The sequence below is a fragment of the Amphiura filiformis genome, chromosome 13 (genome assembly GCF_039555335.1).
Source record: "Amphiura filiformis chromosome 13, Afil_fr2py, whole genome shotgun sequence".
Taxonomy (NCBI): domain Eukaryota; kingdom Metazoa; phylum Echinodermata; class Ophiuroidea; order Amphilepidida; family Amphiuridae; genus Amphiura; species Amphiura filiformis.
The window spans coordinates 46629208-46654382 of record NC_092640.1 but is presented as its reverse complement, the minus strand read 5'-3'; the positions used below and the strand labels follow the sequence as shown (position 1 = coordinate 46654382).

At 35.7% G+C, this 25175-nt stretch overlaps 1 protein-coding gene across 1 annotated transcript in view; it reads left to right on the top strand.

Moving 5' to 3' along the window:
- Window positions 1-25175, top strand: part of LOC140168433 (calcium-transporting ATPase sarcoplasmic/endoplasmic reticulum type-like) — a 123205-nt gene that overhangs the window by 43805 nt on the left and 54225 nt on the right. Inside the window, 3 exon segments of the mRNA XM_072191825.1 lie at window positions 13230-13310; window positions 17568-17653; window positions 19267-19333. Of these exon segments, the coding sequence (XP_072047926.1) occupies window positions 13230-13310; window positions 17568-17653; window positions 19267-19333 (234 nt within the window).

Below are 25175 nucleotides of genomic sequence, written 5' to 3'. Positions count from 1 at the left end.
TGGTGGATATAAAGGGCATATTCTTTCACAGGCTCATCATCTTTAAGACGCAGTATATGGCCGAGAAATTTGAGTTGAAGAATCTCGACTCTGGCAACCAGTGGAGTGGTGTTGGTCAGATTGTAGATTGTTTCATTTGGAATCCGATCCACACGCTTGATGTTTAACATGACTCTGTAGCAAGATGTTGCAAAGGCATTGATCTTGTTTTCCATGTCCTTGGTGATTACCCAGGACTCGCACCCCTATAGAAAGACAGTAACACAGGTTGTCTCAAACAGCTTGATTTTTGTTTCGATTGGCAGGGATGGTAGTTACCAACAATCATAAAATGCATAAAATTGATGCTGTTGATTGCTTGTAGTTTCAGCCATTTGGGAAGGTAGACTTGCAACATATGTGTTTGGCTGATGATATTGAATATCATGTTACAAGCTTGTCTATCTGATGTAGCAATTATTCAATGCACTGGATATCCTTGTCATCACTCTGAAAGGATCATCTTTATTAAGGGGCCAATTGTATGAGAGGGAGACAGACAGTCACAGGGCAGGGTAGCTGGACACCTGGCATGTTTTATTTGATGGGTAACAGTTACCTTTAAATTTAACCAGAAGAAATGTGGTTTTAATATTTTAATATTGTACCTTTAGAACAGTGGTCAATGTGTACTGTGGTACATTTATTCTGTTGCTATTAGGATATGTCACAGCCAGATTTGACAGCCAGGTTGCACTGGTATGACTACTCTCGAACAGCTTTCCATTTTGAGTAAGATTTAATCTTTCCCCAGTGAAGTCCTTTTCAGAGGACTGATCTTTTGGAACTTGAGCGAGTGCCATCTTGGCTCTGAAGATGGCACTCACTAGAGTTCCGAAAGCTCAGCCTTCTGAAAAGTACTTTTCCAGGGAAAGATTAAATCTTACTCATGTTTACCGACCTAGAGCACCAACTTGTCAAATCGTACTAAAGGGTTCACAAAAAATAACTCCCCCCTAAAATTACAAAACATTTTTTTACATAACTTGACATACATTTCGTGGATTTGAAAAATTTAAAAACCTGTGAATAAAGGAATTGTTTTTCTACCCTCCCAACGTTCTTTCATCTGACATTCTTTTTGTTTTGGCCAAAAATAATCACGTTTTCTAAAAATGATGCTTTCAGAAAAAGTTGCACTTTTCAACATCCTCATTTATGTCAAAATTAGCTTCAACAAATCATTATTTTGCACTACGTGATGGTTGTATGGGTGACTAAGGGTTCAGAGACAAAAAGGTGAAGAAAAAAACCCTATTAAATCAATCGTTACATTGATACCGAGAAAGTTTTGTACATTACACGTATGGGATGTTGAAAAGCGCAACTTTTTTTAAAGCATCATTTTGGAAAAATGTGATTATTTTTGACCAAAACAAAAAAGATTTTGAGAAAGGATAACTTTGGTAGGGTAGCAAAAAGATGCCTCTATTCACAGGTTTTTAAATTTTTCAAATCAACAAAATGAATGTTAAGTTATGCAAAGAAATGTTTTGTAACTCCTAAATTGATTTTACCATTTTTGAAACACCGGCTCAATAAAATCTTCTAGAAAAATGTTAATTAGTCATTGTTTTATACTGCAAGATGATTGGATGGGTGACTGGGTAATCGTATACATAAAACTTAAAGAAAACAAAAATACCATTAAATAAATCAAAACATTGATATCGAGAATGTTTTTGTACATTAAGGTTAGCCGAGAGTTTTTCATGCGCTTGATTTCAGAGGGGCGTAAGTTCATAACAGAAACAGCCATGCAGAAAATGAACAAGCGCATCGGGACGTAGGCCTACTTACAATAGAATATCGATCCACGGTCAAGACATGAAAAGGCTATGAAACTTGGCTTAGCTTAAAGCCAAGAATTTTCTGCTTTACAAATGCTAAATTCCGCTTTTCTCCGCTTTGTAATTTTAGCACATTTCGGACATAATAAACTTTCACAAGAATCTTGTGACGATCATTGCGATTTGCAAAGTTGGGATGGGTGATTGGGCATCATGGCTGCAATGGGAGGTAGGACAGGCGTTGTACGGTAAATCTGTGACGGATTTTACTTTATTTTGATGAATTTTGAAGACCCATTTCATTTTTTGTCATTTTTCTAGGTCATTTTGCTTTTATTTTTTATTTTTTTCTCAGAAATGCGTTTTCCGCTTTACCTCAATTCGCGATTTTCATGGAAAATTCTTGGCTTTAGCTTAGCTCGTGCCGGAGCTCGGATGCCGGGGTGGCACAAGCCATTTTCGCAATTTTCACAAGGATTTTATAAATTTTAAAATTGATTGGGGCACTTCGTCAAGCTACGCCCTGGAAAATGTGTTGATTTTGAATTTATAGCCTTGATATCTTTGATGAAATCAATGCTGCTATTCCCCTGATTACAATGTAAGGGTAGGCAACAACAACAACAATATTAAAAGCAATTATTTGTAAATCGAATTTGGGATGAAAATCAACAAGACAGACTTAGCAGGCCTACAAAGTGAAAAACAATCAATCACGATTCACTGCACTCAGCGAATCAATAAAAAAAAACTAAAAAGAAAGGAGCAAGAAAGAATAAAGAAATAGTGAAAAAGAGAAAGAAAAGAGAAAAGAAAAAAAAACGAAAAAGAAAGAAAGAAAGAAATGAAAAAAAAAAAAAAAAAAGAAATGATAAAAGAAAGGGAGAAAGAAAAGAGGAAAGAAAGGAAGTAAAAATGAGAAAAGAGAAAAATAAAAAAATTCAGCCACACGGAGACTCGAACCCACAAAAACAGTTCATATTAGATTCCCAGTCCAACACTCTATCCACTCGGCCACATATCAACTTACACAAATTGACTGTTCTCAAAGCGGATGATATAACTATAATTGGATGCAATTACATATGATTACAATCGCGTCCGCATTATGGCTCTTAGAATAAACACGCATGTCGGCGCTGAAATTTTGAACGAACTGATGGAGGAAAACCTCGTTTTTTGCAAAACTAGCTTCAATTGGGAGTGAAAATCAAATGGAATAGCAATTGGCAGAATGTTGAGAAATAATGTAGGTATTCAGATGTCTAAATTAACGTCTCGTAATCAAGATATCGATAATTTCACAAACCAGCTTTTTCTCAAGCAAATTCTCCAAAATTTTCCCCCAAAACGGGCTTTTAAAATTTAATCGGTACTGTATTTGGTTCTTCCCCATGGCAACATTATTTCTTTGATCGATTTGTAATACAATACGAAAAAGAAGAAAACAATCGCTCGATGTGGATTTATACGGAGCGCACATTTGAAAAAAACCTCATGGAACATGTTTTTGATCTTGTGAACATGGTGGGTAAAAATGCTTTAAACGAAGGATTTTAAAATTTATTCTAATAATTTGTATATAACACACACAAAATGTTAAGCTACATCCAATGCACCAACATTTCACTCGCTGCGATATTTGATTACTGAGAAAACTCTGTTTTAGAGAACAACTTTATCGCCTTTTATAACGTTTTTATATCGTCTCTTTGTGTAACCTTAAATGTATAGGATGTGGAAAAGTGCAACTTTTTCTGAAAGCATCGTTTTTGGAAAATGTGTTTATTTTTAGCCAAAACAAAAAGATTTTTTATGAAAGAACTTTGGGAGGGTAGGAAAATGATTTCTTTATTCACAGGTTTTTAGATTTTTCAAAACAACGAAATCTATGTCAAGTTATGCAAAGAAATGTCTTGTAATTTTAGGGGGGGGGGAGTTATTTTTTGTGAACCCTTTAGCTCTCCATTTTGTGGGTGGAGTGGGACAAGGATATAACATGTTGGCCCTGCTGGGTCTTGAACTTACAACCTTTTGGTTATCAGATCAAATTTGTCAATGACAAATAGTCTTCTGCTTTTTTTCAGAATTACTATTTGGGCAAAATAGAGATATGGTTTCTTGGCATGGAAACTGAGGAAATACACTTAAAATAATACCAGATACATTTTTTGTAGCCTAGCCTATAGGGGCCTATACTCTGATCAGCTTGTTATAGGTGGGGGGGGACACATAACATTGTGGATTGATATAGGATGGCGTACACACAGGTGGGCGCAGGACTGATGTGCGCTTTTGTGAATTTGCGCGGGTGTTAGTTGGGACTCGCGCAGTAACAAAAACCCAAATTATTCTCGCCTATTATGAGTTGATCATAGCAATGCATAGGGGACCGTGACAGAGATAGGAGACTGTGACAGGCCATCTCTGACATTGCAAAATCTACGCGCTTGTGCACAACCCCCTTCCTTGCACGAGGAATTGGAACCAGTTCTAAGCCTAGATGTACTTGTAGCATATTTTTCCCAGGGTTAGTTGTCTATCATGAAGAAGTAGGTGTAGTTCAAGTTTGAGCTAATCAACACTCCATCTGGGTCATGTTGTACTTCACATGTCACCACCAATTTAAGTGAATCATAGTTGGTAACTTCCATGAAGAGGCAGGCCAACAGTACAAGCAACTATGGCCAGCTACATTTAAAATGTGCTAGATCTTGATCAGATTCCTTGCTATGTCCGAAGAGGTCCAAGCCATGAATAAAAGCATAATAATTAAATAAATCACTTTTTTACTGTGCTTTTTCCTATCCCAATACCCGGGTCCCAATGTCACAGGGATTCATCGGCCTGGCTAGTACCTTAGGGGTGCACCATGATTTCCACAGGGTCAGAAATTCGCGACCAAGTGGGAGAATCTATTATTTCTGCAAGAATATGTGGATTCTCGCCATATAACTTTTCACGATAAACTGGGTGGCTCAGGAGTTTTTTGAAAAAAAAAACTTTGACCAGTAGTGAGACAAAAAATATTTTGCCCACTAGTGAAAAGGGAAAAAAGTTTCGCCACGTAAAAAAACAATTTTGTTGCCAAAGGCAGCGAAAAAAATTAATAAATAAAAAAAAAAAAAAAAAAAAATTTGTCACCTTCTGAATTGACTGCAATTTTTGTGACAACTGGCCACTCAGCTACATTGGTGTACACATGCGTGAACAAAAAAATACGTAAAAAGGGGTCTTTTTTTTTTAATGTATCTTTTTTTTTTGACAAATGCGTAACACGCGTTCCGTGTTTAGGGGTCTAAAAATGCTGTTTTTCAACAAAAGGGGTGTTTTTTGTAAGTTATTGTAACCAGCAAAACGCGTTAAGGGGGGTAAATTTTCGGAAATTCTAGGAAATAAGTAGTACCAGATTTGAACACTTGTCGATCCCCTCGCAAATTTTCCCAATTAAGAATTAGCATCGTACCAATCGTTATGATAATACAGCGCCCCATCCCGGCCCTCCATGTATGCTATACCCAATACAGTGTATTGATGACTGTCCGCAACTCCGCATACTATAGCGTTCATTTCTGCATGAAACGAGATGAATTTTCCACCCATTGCCTCCACCACATGCTCGATCTTTCTCAATCGTTTTTACTCGATCATGGCCATTAGGTTGACCATGCGAGGGCTATTATTATTGTTGGTTTTTACGAATATTATTGCCATGATTGCATGATTGATTGTAGGCCTATGGTATCATGATAATCATGGTCCTGGGGTGAGATCGGGGGCGAGATGTAGGCCTACAGTTCCAATGGGAGGATTGATGATTACTGTGTATGAAAGCCATTTGGAAGTTCATAGTTTGATATGTTGCTTTCTATTTGAAATAATTTTTACCTGATGAATTTTAAAAGAATGTGTACATTGTAATTCCTTTTTTAGCCATTGTGACCCTCTCCATTAAACTAAGTGTATTGTTGATATTAATAAAAAACCTGCTAAGGGGTCCAATTTTGACCAGAACCTGTTTAGGGGGTGCTTTTTTGGGGGAAAGCGCGCTAAAAACCTGTTAAGGGGGTGATTTTGAAAAACAGGGTAGAACCTGTGTTTAGGGGGTGTTTTTAAAACTGTTGTTCACGCATGTGTACACCAATATAGCTGAGTGCCCCCCTGGATTCTGTGGTATCACTTTTGGTTTCCTTTCTAAATGGAAGAAAAGCGACCACCCTTGTGAAATGTTTACCATGTCAATGACACAATTGCCAGAGTGGGCCTGACCAGATTTTCTAATTAGTGGTGTAATATCATGAATATGCCTAACTGAAATTATGTTTTAGTCGAGCAGTTAGCATGTTTGAACTAGGAAGCATTGTGTTCACCTCTGTCGTCCGATTGGTATGAGGCCAGTGAAGATCATAGTCATTAGAGTCAGTTATTTGGTTATGCAATTTTACATGATGCAATTTATATTTAACATCATGCTTACAAGCTCTTTGTACAATAATTTATAATGAGGCCTTATTCAAGAGCCTCTTCAAGTGCAGCTGCTCCAATTTATGATACACTGACTTGTAATTAAATTTATTACATACAACATCATATTGATTCAATTCAATTGGTAGGGAAATTTTTTATCTAATTTAATAGCTCGTTTGTTGCATACACTTTTGGGTATTCTTATGTAATTTATAGGAATAAAAAAGTCATAAACAGTGATGAGTTCAATAATACTGATGAAATATACATGAGGAGGTTGTTTTTGAACCAAAACTCAAATGATGCCTTTCATCACATAAAATTCATACAGCGTTCATTACAAAATAATTTCAAATTTGGAGCCAATACATAGGCAATCAATCAAAGTTGATGGTATTTTTTGGTGCTAAATTGTATTAGTGTCATTTATATTGTTTTAAAATTGATTTTTTTATCATCAAGGATTACATTGTTTAGAGCATGGTAAAAGTAAAAGTTAAGGGGCCTTTGTCCTTGGCTCACTGAACATTTGACATTTATGGTATAGCTACCATTGGTATGACAACTATGTCTAGTCTTGCTGAGTTCAACCAACTCAGCATGCGAGTCCCTCATCTTCCTGAAAGTTGAGGGCGCTGTGGGAGCTAGGACATAGCTGGAGGCTGGAGCATAGAGAGGATGGAGTTGCATGTGAGAAGGCAACATCAGCTGGGACAGACACAGAATAGATGTTGAGGATCATGAGTGGCACTTTTTAGAGAAACTAACAAAATAATGATGCTCCAAAACGGATCCCAAAATAGCGAGTGCTTTAGATTTATAATGGACTGGTGCTACTGCTAAAGGACTTGGATTTTCCAAAATTATAACTTTTCTTTTTATACAGTGTAACAAAAAGCTTATGTGCTTGGAAATTCTGTAGGATCATAGATTTCAATATTTTCTTTGAAGATCTATGGTAGGATATTCTCACCAAGCTTATTTCAATGTGTTGATAAGTTTTGTATGTAAATTCAGCACTCAAATCATGGTGGTATAACACTACCAGCCATTTAATATTGAAATGTTTACCAACTAGTGAATTCAATTCAGTGCATCAGTTTTCAATTCATGAAAATGCTTCTAATTATTTGAAATTGTGTTTGCCCAGGTTTTTCATGATCTTGATAGGCAGTGCTGCATGTATGTGCTTGTACTGTAGGCCTAGCTCCCTCCATCAGGATTAATTAACTCAAATTGACAAATCCCTGTTTCATTCAGATTAGTTGTAAAGAGCATTATAACAAGTGCAATTAAGCAAAGGTCACAGAGAGACAGACTTAAGTTAACTTTGTTCAAACTCCTTAAAAGGTCATTTTGTGATCCACATCCTCATCCCCCCACTTTTCTCCAAAAAAGTTGAGATTATACCACTGGAAACCTCTGGCTACATAATGTTTATATACCAAAAATTTCTTGCAGATTAATTCGTTTAGCAAAAATATCGTCCAATTTGAATTTCCTTCTGGTATACCAGAACAAAATTACAACAGTGGCCTATGGAGCAGTGTAACACACATAATCATGCATAACTCGCAAAATCGGAATCAACTAAAATTTTGGGAATAACCTTTTTCGTGGATATCTATTGAAAAATGTCATAAAAAGAGGATGCTAGGATCACAAAATCCTCCTTTAAATAAATTGGACATTTTGATCATGATAATATGATGGTAAAAAAACACGATGACAATGACAACATTGAACAGTGACAGTGATGGTGATACTGCTCTCCATTCCAGAAAAATACAGCACTAATTTTTGGGATTGAAAAAATATTATCAAGTTCTGCCAAATGAAACATAGCTCAATCCTAATCATTCATAAAGAGAATGCATGTATTCTGACATTGGTTATAAGAATGAAACATTTTCCAAAATTTTAATGCATATTGCATACATTGAAATTAGACATAATACAAGTCTTTAGACTTGATTGTGTTAAAGAAAATAGACAAATGTATAGGACTTGAATGAAAACTTTGATGCTTTTGACAAAATGTCACAAGACAATTCTCAAAATAAAATATGTACATTAATCTGTGATGTTATAAGGCCCGCTGATAAGGAGCTGATCAAAGTGTATATTCATCCCTATAATTTTTTGCAAGGGGCCACTTGAAGCCCTGTAACCATTTATAGTCACTCAGAGTGCACTAAATTTAATCATTTTCTTTGAAGTATTCCTCAGAAAATAGTGACAGTATCACAGTAATTAATTACACTCCAAAGCGCAATTTGGTTTATAAAGAGCATATGTACATACTACACTCACTGGCCATGAAAGTGATGCCATATTCAATTTAGGGCTTGCTTACATTTGCATTAGGTGATATAAATAGCAGCAAGAGTAAACAAAGCCCTAATGTGTGGCAATATTATCTTCATTACATAACAATGTTCTTTGTGTAATTTGTTAGCGTTCTATTTATCATGTCCCTCCACTCCCTCGCATATAATGTCACATGTGATGCGCATAGAGGATGAATGCCGGGGATGGATGATGGGCACAATTCTACCATAGATGTTTATACTGTCATTTGCTCTGTGCTTACTAATGTTGTCCTTGCAAGTGCATAATAATATTGCAAAGCACTTGTAACCTCCCTCAATTTAAAGGGATTATCAACGATTTGTCGAACCAGGGGTGTTTCATTAGCATTGAAGGTTCAAAATTGATAGAAAATTTATTCTGCCTTCAATTGCTAAATTATATTGCCAATAATTCATATAAATGGTTTTACATAGCAAGAGCATGCACATTTGTGGATTTAAAATTGACACAAAAAGATGACTTCTTGCCAATTTGCCAAATTAAGGTTAGACAAAGAAACATATAAAAAACCTATAACAGACGTATAAAGTTGTTCTCTAAAACCATGTTTTCTCAGCAATCAAATATGGCAGTGAGAGAAATGTTGGCGCATTGGATGTTGCTTTACATTATTTTTTACGCACCATGTTCACAAGATCAAAAACGTGTTCCATGTTGTATTTTTCAAATGTGCACCCTTATAAAACCACGCACGGAGTGATTGTTTTTTCTTCTTTTTGTATTGTTCTACAAATCGATCTATAAAATACATTGTCTGGCGAGTAGGACCTTTTTTCTAATTTACCAGACTATACTCAGTTCAGACTATGATCATCACTATCTCACATCGCAAAAATCTAGTGACCGTGCCACCCGAAAACTAGAATATAGTGAAGCCACCCCCTAATTTGCATTTTATTAGCATTTATGCAAATATGCAAATTAGGAGCGGCTTCACTAGATATTAGAAACACTTTGACGTAGGTTTCAGGGCAATGTCGTTATTAAAGTTATGTTTTATGATTGAGATATTACTATTGTGTCTGGAACATTGAGCAGGGACAGAAGTGGTTGGGCAGAAGTGGGAGTCACAAAGAATTGCAGTCATTTAGCTAAGTACAATGAGATGCCAAAGGTGGCAAATTCAAAAGACAAAGCCCTGAACAAAAAGGGAAGCAAATTAACCAAAATTAAAAGTCATACAAAAGTCAGTTCTATTATTAGCCTAGTCATTAATCTTGTCACCGATACCATCCATGGGTTTGGTAAATTATACCTTTTTTGATAGAACCCATTCAAAATTCCAATGGCCCATGTTTTCTGTTGGTATCAGGTGTATGTTTCCATGGCAACATTGATGTCATTAGTGCTAGATTTGGCTAGAATACATACATTGTAGACATTGGCAAAATCTCAAGTTCTGGATGGGATTGACAGAAAAGTTTGGCAGCAAGATGCATAGGAAAGATAGGAATGAAGTGGGGAAATGAATTTGCAACCAATCCAAGATCTTCTCTACACAATATTTTGCCTAACTTCCATAAGGCAAAAAAAATAATGGTTTGTCTCAAAGCTCACGAGTGGTTTGAAAACAAATGCGAAATGCGATTTTTTATTTATTTATTTTTTATTCCCGACTTTTTCATGGTATTTGGAGAAAAAATCTGATTTTCACTTTAATTTTTCTCGAAAAACTAAAAAAAAAAAATTGAAATAAAAAAAAATTCTGCATTTCTTTTTTTCCAAATCTCACAATTTTACAAATGCGCACGCGAGCTTTGAGACGAACCTTTTTTTTTTGCCTTATAAAACATCACAAATACCACCTGTGCAAGTACGTCTACATGTCTTCCACATGTTGTGCAAACTGCAAAATTTGTTGGAACTCTTGCCATTTTTAAGGTTCTATGTACACTGCAAGATTCTCATCTGTGTGACTCCGATGTCACCAGAATGTCACTCCATCGGAAACTACACCTCGGTTTTCCATATCGCCGGTCCGAAATAGCCGGGTAGCCAGCCTCCTAGGTTTCTACAGAGTGACTTGGCAGGGCGCGGGTGACTTCGCAGGAGAGTCACACCGGTGTGACTACGCGAATGGGCCTGGGTGCTCAGTACTGGCGTTTTGGGTTGCCGGTTTTGCTTTTATTGCCATATTTTTTATATTCTCTTGATTTATTTAAATAATATTCTTAATTTCTTGCTTTTTTTAGGGGATTAGGGAGGGAAATTGCAAACTGGACTTAAAAAAATAAGGAAATATTAGATGAATAAAATAAATTTGTTAGTAAAAGAAATAAACATGATCAGTAAAAAGTATAATTCAATAAACTAATATGATGAATAAAATACATTTGTGTTAATTGGTGGTTATTTGAATAACTAAATAAATAAAAAGTTAAGAAATAAATAAACATGAAGAAACCAATAAATGAAGAATGGAAGAAACAAAGAAACACTTCGAAAGAAAACAACTTTTTCAAAACAAAATGCAAATAAAGAAGTTAAAGTAGGAATATTATAAGAAGCATGTAGGCCTATTGATGAATTAAAATATTAAATGTGTAAAATAAATAAATAATTATAACAATAATAATTCATAACAAGCATTAATATTTGCGTGATAAAAAATAAGACAATTTCAAACAAACATTGCAACAGGCCTATATTGATGTGACACACGATTTATAGGCATAGGCCTACTTTGATAACGTAAAAAAATCAACATGAAAAACAAATCAAACTATATAGGCCTATAAAAACACCATTTTGAAAAACGGAAAAAAAAAATAGCACAAGCCAAAGTTTTGCATAAACTTACGGCAGTAAAAGTATAAATTTGCAGTAGACCTTTCAGGAAAGTGACAAGAAGTAAAACAAAATGCATGCTAGGCCTATAAATCAATTTTAAATATAACAGAAAAATTCTTGCTTCAAAATAAGTAAAGTTTTGGCAAATCAAAATGTATAAATTGAAAATGCTAGGCCTATAATAGGCATACATTGCGAACTTCGGCTGAAAATTAATAACTTTAAAAAACACAATTCTTAAATATAAAAAAAGTTTCAATAGGCCTATATAACGTTATCATGCAAAATATGATAAAATAGGCATAATTTGATAGCAAAACATGTCATCTAACCACTGAAGTAAACAAAGCAATGATATAAGTTTTGTGGGAAAACAAGCAAACAAATAAACAAAATAAAAATGTTTGAAGTGAAACAAACAAACAAATAAACCAAGAACAAGAACTGCAAATAAAACACACAGTTGATGAGGTTATTAAGCAGGCACGAAAAAGAATTAAAATATTATAAAAGAGAACAATAAATAAATGCAACAAAATGAATCGGAAGTCTCACAGTTGAAATATAAATGATAAAGAATGCAAAAGCACGATAAAAACAAAACAAAAACAAAGACGGCAGTAGAACCACAGACCCACTGTAGGCCTACAGCATGCATCAATCAATTAATTATAAAACCAACTCCTTCCATTCATGAGCGTATACAAGCAGTAAACAAGCATGATACGCGTATTTGTCATCATCAGCGCGTATTTGTTAGATATACGCGCGCGTCCCCAGAGTGTTCGAACTCATAACAGGGTTCGGTCAACGACCTTTTGGCAGCGTAGTCACCTTGAAGTTCGCCGACTGGGCACCGAGCAGGCGACGCATGGGGCACTGGCTACGGAAGTCACTTTGATGTGACTACAAGATGTGGACCACTGTCGGAATCTAGTCGGTGGTGTACATCATGAGTCGCCGATGCGACATCGAGCAGGTAACACATCGGAGGCTAGCAGTTGTAGTCACTACGTGATGACACTGCTGCATAGTACCCTACTGCCTTGTTTCCGATGTCGTCACTCTCCTGTAGTGACTCTGTCGGCCACCATAGGGTAGGTTATTCGGGAGTGACGGCGGTAGTGACTTCAGAGTTCCAGTGCGATGTAGTCACTCTGTCGCCAGGAATTTTGCAGTGTACATTAACTATATGCAAAGTGGAAAATAATGCTGTTTTCATAGAAAAGATTGTAACACAATCATTTGCTGTGCTCCATTCAGTACTCAACATTGTTAAAGGGGAGTGGGAATCTGTAAAGTGTCCCAACATTTTTGAGCCTGATTGCAGCTGTATCTATAATTTATCACTGAGCTGTTGTTACATGACCATGGTTTCCAAATTTGACAGTTTTACATGACAAAGTTCAGGCTTCTGTCGATGTTACTTGGGCCACATACCCTAGAATGGGTCACAAGTGTATATTCGCTGGCATAGTGCATGTTAGAATATGACTGTTGCTAGGTCAACAGGTTCGCGCTTTCTTTGTTATGAACCACTGATCGAAATGATCACAACACAAAGCCTATGGCATGTCATAATTTGGAACAGGTGTGTGATCCCAGGCTGAACCAGTAATCAATGGTTACCAATGTGCACTACGTCAGCGAATAAAGGTACGTTTTATCAGTGGTCACAGTTCAAAGGTTATTTGAAATCATTTGAAAATTGCGGACATGTGTACTTATTGAGGATGTTAATGTGTTATTTTGTGTGTTTTTGTTTTGCAGTTGGTGATAAGATTCCAGCTGATATACGCATAACCTCAATTAAATCAACAACACTTAGAGTAGACCAAGCCTTGCTTACTGGTAAGTAAAACGCAATGCAGCAAATAACATGGACAACAGAAATGAGCTGTTCCTCATTCTTTGGTTCAGTGGTTTGTCTAAACAATTCTTTTAATAGTCGTTAAATATTCACATTTAGAAGTTAAGATGTGAAAGCAAATTCATTTTTTAGGGGGGAAATGAACAGCCTGACAAATGCAAATTTTGGCAAACGGCACAATTTGAAGAATATTTTCCAAATTGAGTGACCATTGAAAGCTCTTTTTGAATCAAACTTGTAGCAATAAGTAGTTTCCCAACAGTACTCAAGGAAAGCAAGGAGGCTCTTTTCTTTCTTTTTTTTTCAAATGTGAGATTCTGAGGGATAAACACCAGAGTAACACAAAAAGTGATACTTTTATCTGTATAAAGTTTTCCTAAAGCATTCCAAAGTTTCAAAAAAACCAAAATAAAAATATTTGACTTGTCCCAGAAATTGAGGCGAGAGGGGACGAGAACCAAAGAATTAATTTAAAACAGCCTTTACAATGTTTTAATTAAAGACAGATAAAAACAATTTATCGTGTCTGATGTCACTGTCAATTACGATCCTTGATTGGTTTACACAGGTTAATCGCGGCAGTAAAGGAAGACCGATCTATCTGGTGCTGATCGGAGAAAAGGAATAGCAGCAAATGGCGTTTTTTCTAGGCATTGTCGACATGGTGCTTTCACCAAAGAAAGTTTACTAACTATAAAGACCTAACTTTTGAGATGGTTTGCATGTCGAAAGGTGCAAAATTATTGCGCCCGGTTATAAATCCGCGTTCAGCAAGTCATCATCACGACACTTGTAAACAAACCGTGCTCGAGTTTGATTGACAGGTGACGTCAGACGCGACAAATTGTCTTTATCTTTGTCTTTCATTATAAAACTTGACAATCTGAGCTGGAAGGAAAAGGTGTATCTAGAGTGGTGTTTACACACTGACTGAGAGAGTAGGATGTATCATTTGACATCACTCCCTGTGGCCAGCCAGCCAGCCTTGTCTAAATGATCAAGTAAATTGTATGAGTGCATGATGGTGACCTAACATGCAGACTTGTCTCATTTGATCCTGAGACTTGAGTTACAGCATTAGTGTGAGCTTCCTCAGACTGTTGTATCAGTTTTCTGTACCATTAAACTGCTGTAGTAGAGAATGTTCATTTGATCACTCGCACTTGAGTGGTAGCGATGACATTTAAAGTAAATTGGAAAGGTAGTTTATAGTTTGACAAATGCAAAATTTTAGGTGGATGAACTAACTAATATTTATATAAATGCAAATTATTTTTTTTAATTTGATACCATGATGAATTTATTTTCGAAGCATTGTTTGCAGAAAATTGGTTAAGAACCTTAAATTTTAATCTTGGGTTATATAAAGTTTGTAAAAATGTTGTAAAACATTTTGTATCAAAAAAGTGTAGCAGTAAGAAACATGATAAAACACTTTGAAAGAAAATATTTTGCAAACAAAATAACTTGCAATGAGTTGCAATCATATTAACGTTTTAACATAACACTAGGTCTACCATGTAGGCAAAATGATTACAGGTTTATAGTCTGAAGCGTCATTAGTCAAAAAATCCAATAATTAAGTTATAAAGCCTAACCCTTGCCCTAACCCTAAACTTCACCCTAATCCAAACCTATAACCTAAGCCCTAACCCTAAACATACCCTAATCTTAACCCAAAACCTAATGATAGATGTTGTAAATGGAGATTAAACGTAGAACAATGTCTAGGTCTACTCAGACAATGTATGTTGTATAATAGGTCATGTAAAATAGGGCACAAGTCATTTAGAGTGTCATGTAAATGTATGGTGTCAAATTGAATGCCATCTGTATATCTGGAAGGATTTTGTGCATGCAATCTACAGTAGATAGCATACATACTGACAATTAGACATCATTCATGTAGTATTTATCCCACAGTAGATTTATAGAAAAATGAGTTTACTATCTACAGTAGATAGCATATCTAGTGTTGTGTTGTCTGATTTAGACATATTTGCTATGTTATGACCAGTAGATGGCAAATTGTGCATGTAGTTATATAATACATGCTAAGGCTGTTGACTTGTTTAATTTGCTAAACGTTTGAGCCGTTAAACAGTCATATTTCCATCCATCCATTCTTATTCTTTTCCATCCATTTCACTAAAAGGTAATACCCATTAATAAATAGTTTAGGATAATAACATAGACATTAATAATGTGCACTGCCATTTATGCATCTAGACATATCATTTAAAACAAAGCCGATAGTGAGGAGAGACTGTACGTATTGGCCTAATATAACATATGACAAGTTCAAATTTATAAATGAACCTGTATCATTGAATTGATGCATTGAAGGCCAATTAGTTATGTAACAAATTCACAGCTGTAAACATGTATCTGAATAACAACTGGCTGTGAATTGCTGGAAACTGATTAGCTGTTATGGACATGTTGCATCATGATGGCAGGTGTTTCTATTTGAACTAAGTGTGTAGTCAGTGACGTCAATAATTGAATGGAACTGGGATGAACACATAAAAATGCTTCTCTAAGTGCCTATTCTGGGTTTTTAAATGAGTAATATTTATTACTGTGACCATACAAATCCCAGATTGTATAATCTCCTAGTGTGGCATTTTCAACCATGGAGTTTCATGCACCCACATTGTTTTCTACAATACTAACATCAGCACAGCTTTTTGAAAATTATGTGCACAATTCATAATAATAATGCAGGTGCCCTCAAAACTGTTCAGTAGTTTGTCAAATTTAATGTTAGCAGTTACCGTTAGATATCTTTTATTCACATCAGTTTAAAGCTGGCCTGTAAATGTTATATATGGCTCAAAATATGCTAAGGTGTCATATTATAGCCATATATTTTGACATCTTTTTTTTAAATAATAATTATAGAAATGGAATATTTGCTAGTTTAGTGGCAAGTTTAGGTAGTAAAGACATAGCATACACAATTTAAGTAAAATCCTTTCACTCTAAATAATAAAAATAATAAAAATAGCTGTAAAAATGCCTATTTTTACACTTTTATTTGTAACATGCCAAGAGAAGCCTTTTTTAAACAGCTTTTAATTTTTTTTATGGATCCTTATAGAAATTCATGTGACCTGTTTCCCAAAATGGTGCAGTAAACCAATCAAAAAAACAGAAAGAGGCATTATGAATTATAAGTTAACAGATCAAAAAAGGATTTAAAAGTTTGCCTTATGTATGTTACTATTGTCTGTCAAACTTTTGATTGATTTTGAAGTCCCTCTGTTTTTTATAAACAAAGACTTGAAGCATAAACTAAAGGGTAAATCTATTGTAAATAACTTCATTTCTCCATATTATAATCAATTTGTAAGTGGCTGCCATCTTTTTTGAACATATAACAATTTTATAATTTTTCTTGAAATGTCTGTCAAATAGTAACATACGCAAGACGGTGCTGTAATTCCTGCTAAACTAGGGTGATACAGCTAATTATGCTACATGACATAGCATTTAGCTCCACCTAGCTTTGTGGCACTATCACTTTGTGAGGAGAAGCTTTTTTGATGACACAATCCATTGTTAAGTGTTGTCTGTCAAACATTTATGCATAAGTAACATGCATAAGATTTGTATGTGTCTGTCAAAAGTAACATACGCGATACGTTTAAAAAATTAAAAATCACTTGATGTTCACATTATGATGATAGTTTAGAGTTTATAAAAGTGTTTTAAAACATGTGATTTATAAACTGCATGTGATCTTTATTCAATTTCCCATCTTGAACTACTGTTTTTGCCAAATTGTTATTCTGTATGTTACATTTGACAGACATCTTGCGTATGTTATGGCTTGACAGACACACATATTTTATTTATAACAATTTATCCTCCTTATTGTAATATTTGGACACATTTTTTTCCACAATCAGTTGCTGTAGGTCCTACACCTAAATAACCACAAAATACCTTATGTAATACTTTATAAATTTTTATTTGAGTGCAGAAAATCATCAAAATTGTGTCTGTCAAATATAACGTACGAAAGGCCTAGAAAATTACATTGGCGAAGTAAATGGTCTATAACTTATCTTTCTTTTAGTGTATTATGAACGATATATGTGCATACTATAATTTAAACCTGGTTGGAGACCAAAAGAAAAGAGCTGGAAAAATAATTGTGTGTTACACTTTTATGACACCTTAGCTTATTTTGAGCCATATGCATAAATAAATTTGCTTTTTGTCTTTTGCAGGTGAAAGTGTAAGTGTAATGAAACACACAGATGCTATCCCAGATACAAGGGCTGTAAATCAAGATAAGAAGAATTTACTTTTCTCTGTAAGTATGCCAGCCAGCCATCATTTTAAATCCATTATTCACTGCAGTATTGTACAGTGCTGTCATATTCCTTTTGTTTTTCCAATTGCCACAGGCTACATGTACATCAAAATTGATTGGTACACATCAGTTTTGATGCTTATAAAGCTTGCTTCTTCCAAATGTAACATTGGATTTTCTTGAGAAGACCAGAATTGATTGTGTTATGACCCTTACATGACTGCCTTTTAATCACTTATTGATTCTTGCTTGTCAAGTCAAGCATATATGCAATTAGCCCCCCCCCCCAAAAAAAAATTAAGTGCTTCTCTTTTTTTTGCCCATTGCCACCCCCATGATGCATGTGCACCGACCTCCCTGCTAAATACCACAGACTGGGTGCCTTCACTTCGGTAGGGTGGGAGCAGGCAACATGCAGATCACCACTGACCAAACCTCCCTTAGAACAGCTACAAAGAATGTTGATTGGATGGAGTCTAACTTTTCTTTCATCAGTCTATAATATCGAATTGATTAATTCGAATTAAACAATTCATCGAGTGGCCATGGGCAGCGCCATTAGACAAAAGTGCATCTCTTTTTTTTGCCCATTGCCACACCCATGATGCATGTGCACCGACCTCCCTGCTAAATACCACAGGCTGGGTGCCTTCACTTCAAAGCAGGGTGGGAGCAGGCAACATGCAGATCACCACTGACCAAACCTCCCTCAGAACAGCTACAAAGAATGTTGATTGGATGGAGTCTTAACTTTTCTTTCATGCAAAATCAGACCACCTATCTTTAAGAGGAAGATATGGTGCCATGCCTTTCATGAAAATTTTGTACCATGTGGGATTCACTTACTGCACTAGTAGCACACCGTACCCTTTTCCAGCAGTGCTATAATTTCCCATATTAAAATTGTACAATGCAATATGAACTGTGCATTGTCTTTTTGGAAGAGAACTTTCTATAGGAGAACACTTTCAATTAAATAGTAGTAAGTGATAACAGATATGTGACATACTTGACCGATAACAGATTTTTGAGACAGATTGATATTGTAAACATAGGTAGGTGCAAAACCAATACCCAATATTTTGGATTTGCAAAGACAACTACTATTATCTGCCTTGTCCCTACATATAGATCAACTCTTGTCAAAGGTAAAGGAAATGAAGTTGGTGACAGGTTTATAGATAAACAAATTGGAGTTGATGACAAGTTTGAGACCAGGACAGTTGGTTATAAGAACACACCTCCTACTTATAAGAGCATTTTGGTGGGTGCTACTAGTTTGTAAGAATATTCGCGGCTCACGCCGCTCATACTCTTACTACTACTAATATGCTGTCATAGAGTATAGCAGGTGTAGTCACTCATTGCGAGAATCAAACTTGATTCTTTTGAAGGAATTTTTCAGGAATCATTCGGCTCCACAGTCTACACATTATTTACTGAGTAGGCTTGGACATTTTATGATAATAACTTTGATTCACCCAAACAAGTACGGAATCTTAGCAAAAAGTATGGGATAGGTGAATATATTCAGAGTTGCATAATGTCAGTGTCATGATTATTTATATATTAAATTGTAACCAAACTATTTTGCTTTGTTTTGTTTGCAACAGGGTACAAATATTGCTGCTGGAAAATGCTCCGGTGTTGTAATAGGCACAGGGTTAGCCACAGAAATCGGTAAGTATTTTACAGCAGGGCTCAAAATTAGCAGGATTCACTGGCTCTTTTGTAAAGATTTGTGGCGGCAGTGCACGCTTGTGATTGGCTGCTGGAAAATTAAGGTCAGGAGAATGACCTGAAAGCCTGAAGCAGACTCCACATCGCAGCCGCGATATATCGTTGCTGTACATTTAAATTTCATCACACAATGCTGCGGTGTAAAAAGCACAATATTAAACTTTTTCTTCATGGAAATTCAATAACTAGCTCAATATAGGAGCGCTATCACAGGTATCAATAGGAGCACTATTAGTATTACAGCGATCACTCACATAGCATGTTTTGATGATCATCTTATCAGTCTTAAATATCTTTATATGCATGAATACTATTGCCAGAAATAGACACTGTAACATGAAGCATGTTGTATGCCACACTGGATTAATCTAGCTATCATCAATCTCCCTAGTTTTGCGGGGCATAGCAGTTAGACAGCATCTCTATTCAACCAAGTCACAATGGTGTAAAGCTGATAGTTGATCTGCATCATGTTGACATTTGAACAAAACAAAATGACATGCATATGTGCCATAAAACATCATTTGGCTGCCAAAATACAACATTAATGTTTTGTGCTGAATGTCAAGGGGCCAATGTCCTTTACATGCTAGTCAGTAATTCATGTGGTAATAAAATAAAGAGATTGGGGCATGAACATCATCTCCAGCATCTAAAGCATATCTGTTGTGTATTCAAATGGGCAATATGCCTGAAGATTTCATAGACTATTAACAAGATATTAAGAGATTACACCAAGTGAACACAGACTGTGTGAGAGACTAGTTTTTACATTTTTTGATAAAGACCAATCAAAAATTACTTGTAAATAATTTGATATTAATATTCTTAGTTCGTGCACGTGTATTACGCGAATGCATTATCGCGCGATCATTGAGGATCTACAAGCGCCGCCGTTCCGTGTCGGCACGCTCACTGTCTTAGGCCAATGAAAGTCGATTTTGAGTTTCCCGTCACCCGCCCTCACTTCATTTTCTGACCCTCACTTGAATTCATTATTGTGATTTTCCAAAAAATACTGATAAAAACTGGTTATATTTGCAAAAAAAATGATGAATATCCATTTATTTTTTTGGAAAAATCAAAATCAAAATATACATTTTGCTGTCAACCTTGGCTAAACATCCATCTTCAAGTGAGTGAGTGGCAAATAACAACACATTTTACATGCGTGTTGGTCATATAATGAAAGGCAGGAAAAATAATGAATAATGAAAAAGTTACCTCACTTGTTTTCAGAAATTATGTGACGGGAAACTCAAAATTGACTGTTAGGGGCCTTATATGACTATCCACTATCGTGACATGATGTGTAGAGGTTATCCACGTTACTCATGTATGACTTCTAACAAAAGGTGCTGGTTCCCGTAGTATTCCTCATTCAAATTAATTCAATGCACAACATCAGAGTTACTTGCATGACTTTGGCGGGCTATTTTGAAACAGTCATTGTTGCAGGTATTTCTTTTGAAAATCCTAAACAAGGTATAGCAGTCGCTGATAGGATACGCAGTTTATAGAACACGGATAACCTCTATAGGTGAAAACCAATCAAATTGTGTGTATTCTTGACAAGATGCACCAACTGAATTGGAATGTTTTTAATAAAAAGTCTTGTAACAAGATCTAAAGATATCCCAAATCTAGAGATGTTTAGCTGATGTATAGACATGACACACAGTAATTTCCAGGGAGGGTTATGATACCCAGGAGCAAGGAGGAAACAAGCTGAGGGATTATCCTGTCAATATTTATCATCTCTTGAAGGGGTTTAGTTATCTTGCCATGACCTGCTGATGCCTGGCTATGCATTTGAGATTGTTTTTATTCAGAAGGACTATAATCTCACTGTTTGATCCAGAACCGCTTCTCTTTATAATATTTGTACTTTTCTAACTAACTTCTGACTGTTTTAACATCACATCTAATAAACTGATATGGTATAACAGTCTTGGTTTAAATTATAACAAAATGATGTAGACATCTAGTTGAAATTAGTAAGAAATTACAAAATTATAGCAGGGATGTTATATTGGCATTGAATTGCAATGGTTTTGTATTCTAAATGCTAATAATATTAAAATCTATACTAGTATATTTTATATAATATTCTTGCAAGCATTTGTGAACCTCTCGCATCATTATCAGCAAACGCAGTTAATTGTATTTTTCTCTTTGCGTTATATTCGTTTTTTCTAAAAAAAACTCTACCCTTATACTATAGACCAAACTAAGTAAACAAAATGTACTCCTTTTCTGAATTTCTTATGTTATATCAGCAATAAACTGTTTTAACCAAAGTGTAACAAACTCAGTTCAAGGAGACACTCATTATGAAATACAGGGTGTCCCAGAATGATCTATACCATGTTTGAAAAAAATAGTAAAAATACATAGTCACCAGTGTATCTAATTTTGATAAGTGCAATACAGTGGCACACGTGTCACCTACTAATATTATGTGACTTTCATGGAAATAGCTTGATTCGTTTTGGAGTGACATTGATAATACTGAAAATGGACGAAAACTGCATTTGTGTAATTTACAGCGCAAAGGCATCATAACACATGGATGCTTTATCACCATCGTCCAGCCATACTCTTTATCTTATCTCAATTTCCATTGCCATTCTGTATAGATCTGTATGTCAGAGGTTTCCAATCAAGTTGACATTTCACTCTCACTGGTGTAGGTGTTCATTCAAAAGAAGTCGGCATTTCTATTTCCAGAAATGACAATTACATGGATGCACTCAGTGAAATAGGATGAGGTTGTATGTCTGAAAAACATGACAATATCATTTACTTGAAGCGCCTACAGCCAGAGTTGAGTTTAATGATCCTATACTTGTTAACCTACATGTATGATCAGACCTTCATACTCGAGAGGTCCAAGTCCAGAGTACACAAATGAATGCAGGTCAAAGGTTGTGTATTGAGAGATGAGGCTAATATGGCTTGTTGTAGGCTAATGAATTAGAAGTCTACCTGGGGGCAAATTATCAGTCGGATTGAGTCTGCAGTATACAATACATTGTCAATGCTGTTGTGTGAAAGGTGTTGCGAAGGCCGGCGTAAGATTACTTGCCCACTACAATGTTGTCTATTGGTAATTGATACTTGCCAATATAGCCACTGCAAAATTGTGTGACCTTTCAGTTGCTAGATGCAGCAGTGTAATTAATTGACGGGTGTAAAACTTGGTATGCCATCAATACGATCTCAAGCAGTAACCTCAACTACCCGCACATGGTTCTTTGACCCCCAATATGATTGTACAGTCATTAAATGACCTCATAAATGTACTGGGTACAATGACTCATACTCAAAATGTGAGGTCAACATTTGAGCTATGGTTATTGACTGGAGGTTATTGAACTAAGCCGTTGGCATGAGACCATTGTAATCACAGTACTTGGCGAGTTGTGATGTTAGGAGATGGAGCCGTGAAGCAGTGTTGGAGTGAGCTAGTGGTGCCTCCTTTGTAAACTGATATGTTTTAGAGATTGGATGTTGTATTAGCAGTGTGGTGATAGATATCTTTGTACCTCGGTCAAATCATTTATTAGAATAGATTGATTCTGTAGTGTCTTATTTGATGAGGCAGAAATGTTAACAATGAAAAGATGAAAGAGAATAAAATGTAAAAGAAGTGACGCTTGATCTCGGCAAGTTGGAACCCGAATCCAGTCCAAACTACAATCCCGATCATAATTGTTGGAACACTTTAACATGGGTACTTCAAATATGCCCCCATTCCCCCAATCAATGTTGGTAGTTGTTGTTTGGTCATGCAGCCCTAGAGACATCCAACATTGATTGGTGAGGCACGGGGAGGGTTGTAGTAGTAGTGAAGGGTTCAGACTTGACACCAAAGAAAGCAAAATTTTAGTATGTCAAGGATAACAGAAATACTGTTTCAAACAGTCCTACTTTGACGCAAGTGTTCAACTATTTATTTCTTTTAAAATTTTCCTGTTCTCCTTTTGGAGTTTTATATTCACCCTGATTTAAAATGTGTGGAATTTGTTTTCAAACTTGTGATTGCTAATTAAGGCCTACCTGAGTTGTAAACTGATCAACAGGCATATACACCAAGTACAAGTAGGGCTCCAACAAGCCCAAAGGTTGAACCATACACAAAATACACCCAAAGATCTGAGAGGGACAATATTAATTATCACTTCCATTTTGTCCTCATTTAAGCAGTCTATGTATATTTTTCTCAATATGCAAGTCAATTCCATTGTTGCAAGCATCTATGATGTTGACTGTTGAGTAGCATGACATTAAATACAGCTAGTAATAATGTTGCAAGTAATTTATTGTGACATAAAAACTAACGTTTGTGTTTCTAATTTATGCCATTTATCAATTTATTATATCTATGTATAAATGGAGGGCTGCAGCATTACATGTTCCAATCACTCAACACAGACACATGGGCTAGCTGTGAGCAAATGTCTGTGACATTTAAACTCCTTCCCTGGGAGGGGAGGTACGTACCATCAGCTGGTGTGAGTACAGAACCTTGCAAATTGTATATGGCATGTCATAGCTGCCTTTTGGATGGGTTGATAATTTTTCAGCATCTTCAAAGCCACATCGCTCTGTATAAGCCCAGCATACCAGTGTTGTCAAAATGTTACATGGCAGATATTGCTTCTTGGAAATGTCCTTCTGAAAAAGTTGTTTGAAAAGCTAAAAGATGATGCAATGTCAGTATATACACACAGCAAAAGAATTAAGGTATCATTATTTAAACCCCTGTATATCCTAAACAAAGACAGATATGCCATAAATATGCCAGCAACCAATAGCTGCATCTTAAAGCTTGGATGTAAGACCTCATTCATTGAAATCGGTCGGGACATATAAAAGGCGCAGTTATCCAAAATCCCAAGGAAGATTCAAATTCAAAAGTTGCAGATTGCTCTGTTGGATGCTGAAATGATTTGTACACAAAGCTTTCTTGAACAAGAGAACTAGCGCCATGCTTTCCATTGATTTGATTAGAACATTGAAATGCAAATTTTGATTTTGTTCCTTTGTTTGTTTGTTTTTGTTTTTTATTTGACAAGATCATTAGAATATAAAAGCAAATTATAGAGACAGAAAATTCAGCCACAAAGCACATCAATGTGACAAATTAATTAAAGCTTAATTAAATCAGCCACAAAGCCATTTGGGATCAGGACACACAGACAAAAAATGACAAGTCGGGATAACCCATTAAGCTTGCAGAAAAGGCAAGCTTTATATTTCTGATGGGGTCCCAAGGAAAGATGAGAGAACAAAACGGAAACAAAAAATAAGTGGCAGACACTTTGTTTAAATGCAGACTTGGTAGGGGTTACTCCATATGAAATCAAGGAGTCGCCCCACCTGACCCCTTCAGATTTGCTTTATATTTTAGTTATATGTTGTACCTGTAAAAATATTAAAAACCTGCAAATTTGAGGTTTGTAGCTCTTACGGATTTTCGGTGGCAGCCATTTAAAGTTGGAGTAGGGGGGTCTAAATTTGGACCCAAAAGTTGGCCTTTAAATAAATTTCATCTTTGGGAGTCTGTGCCTTCTTTATAAAAAGAAAGAGAGGTCTGAAACTTTGTATACACACTAACTGCATGCCCAATTTGTCAAAAAATAAAAAATAAAAAAATTCTGTAAGTTGCGCGTTGTGTCACGGGGTCATTAAATATGCAAGAAAAAATGTAATGTTTTGTAAACTGGCAAGTTTAGCCCCCCTAAATTCACATTTTTTGTCAGATTAATTATTTTTG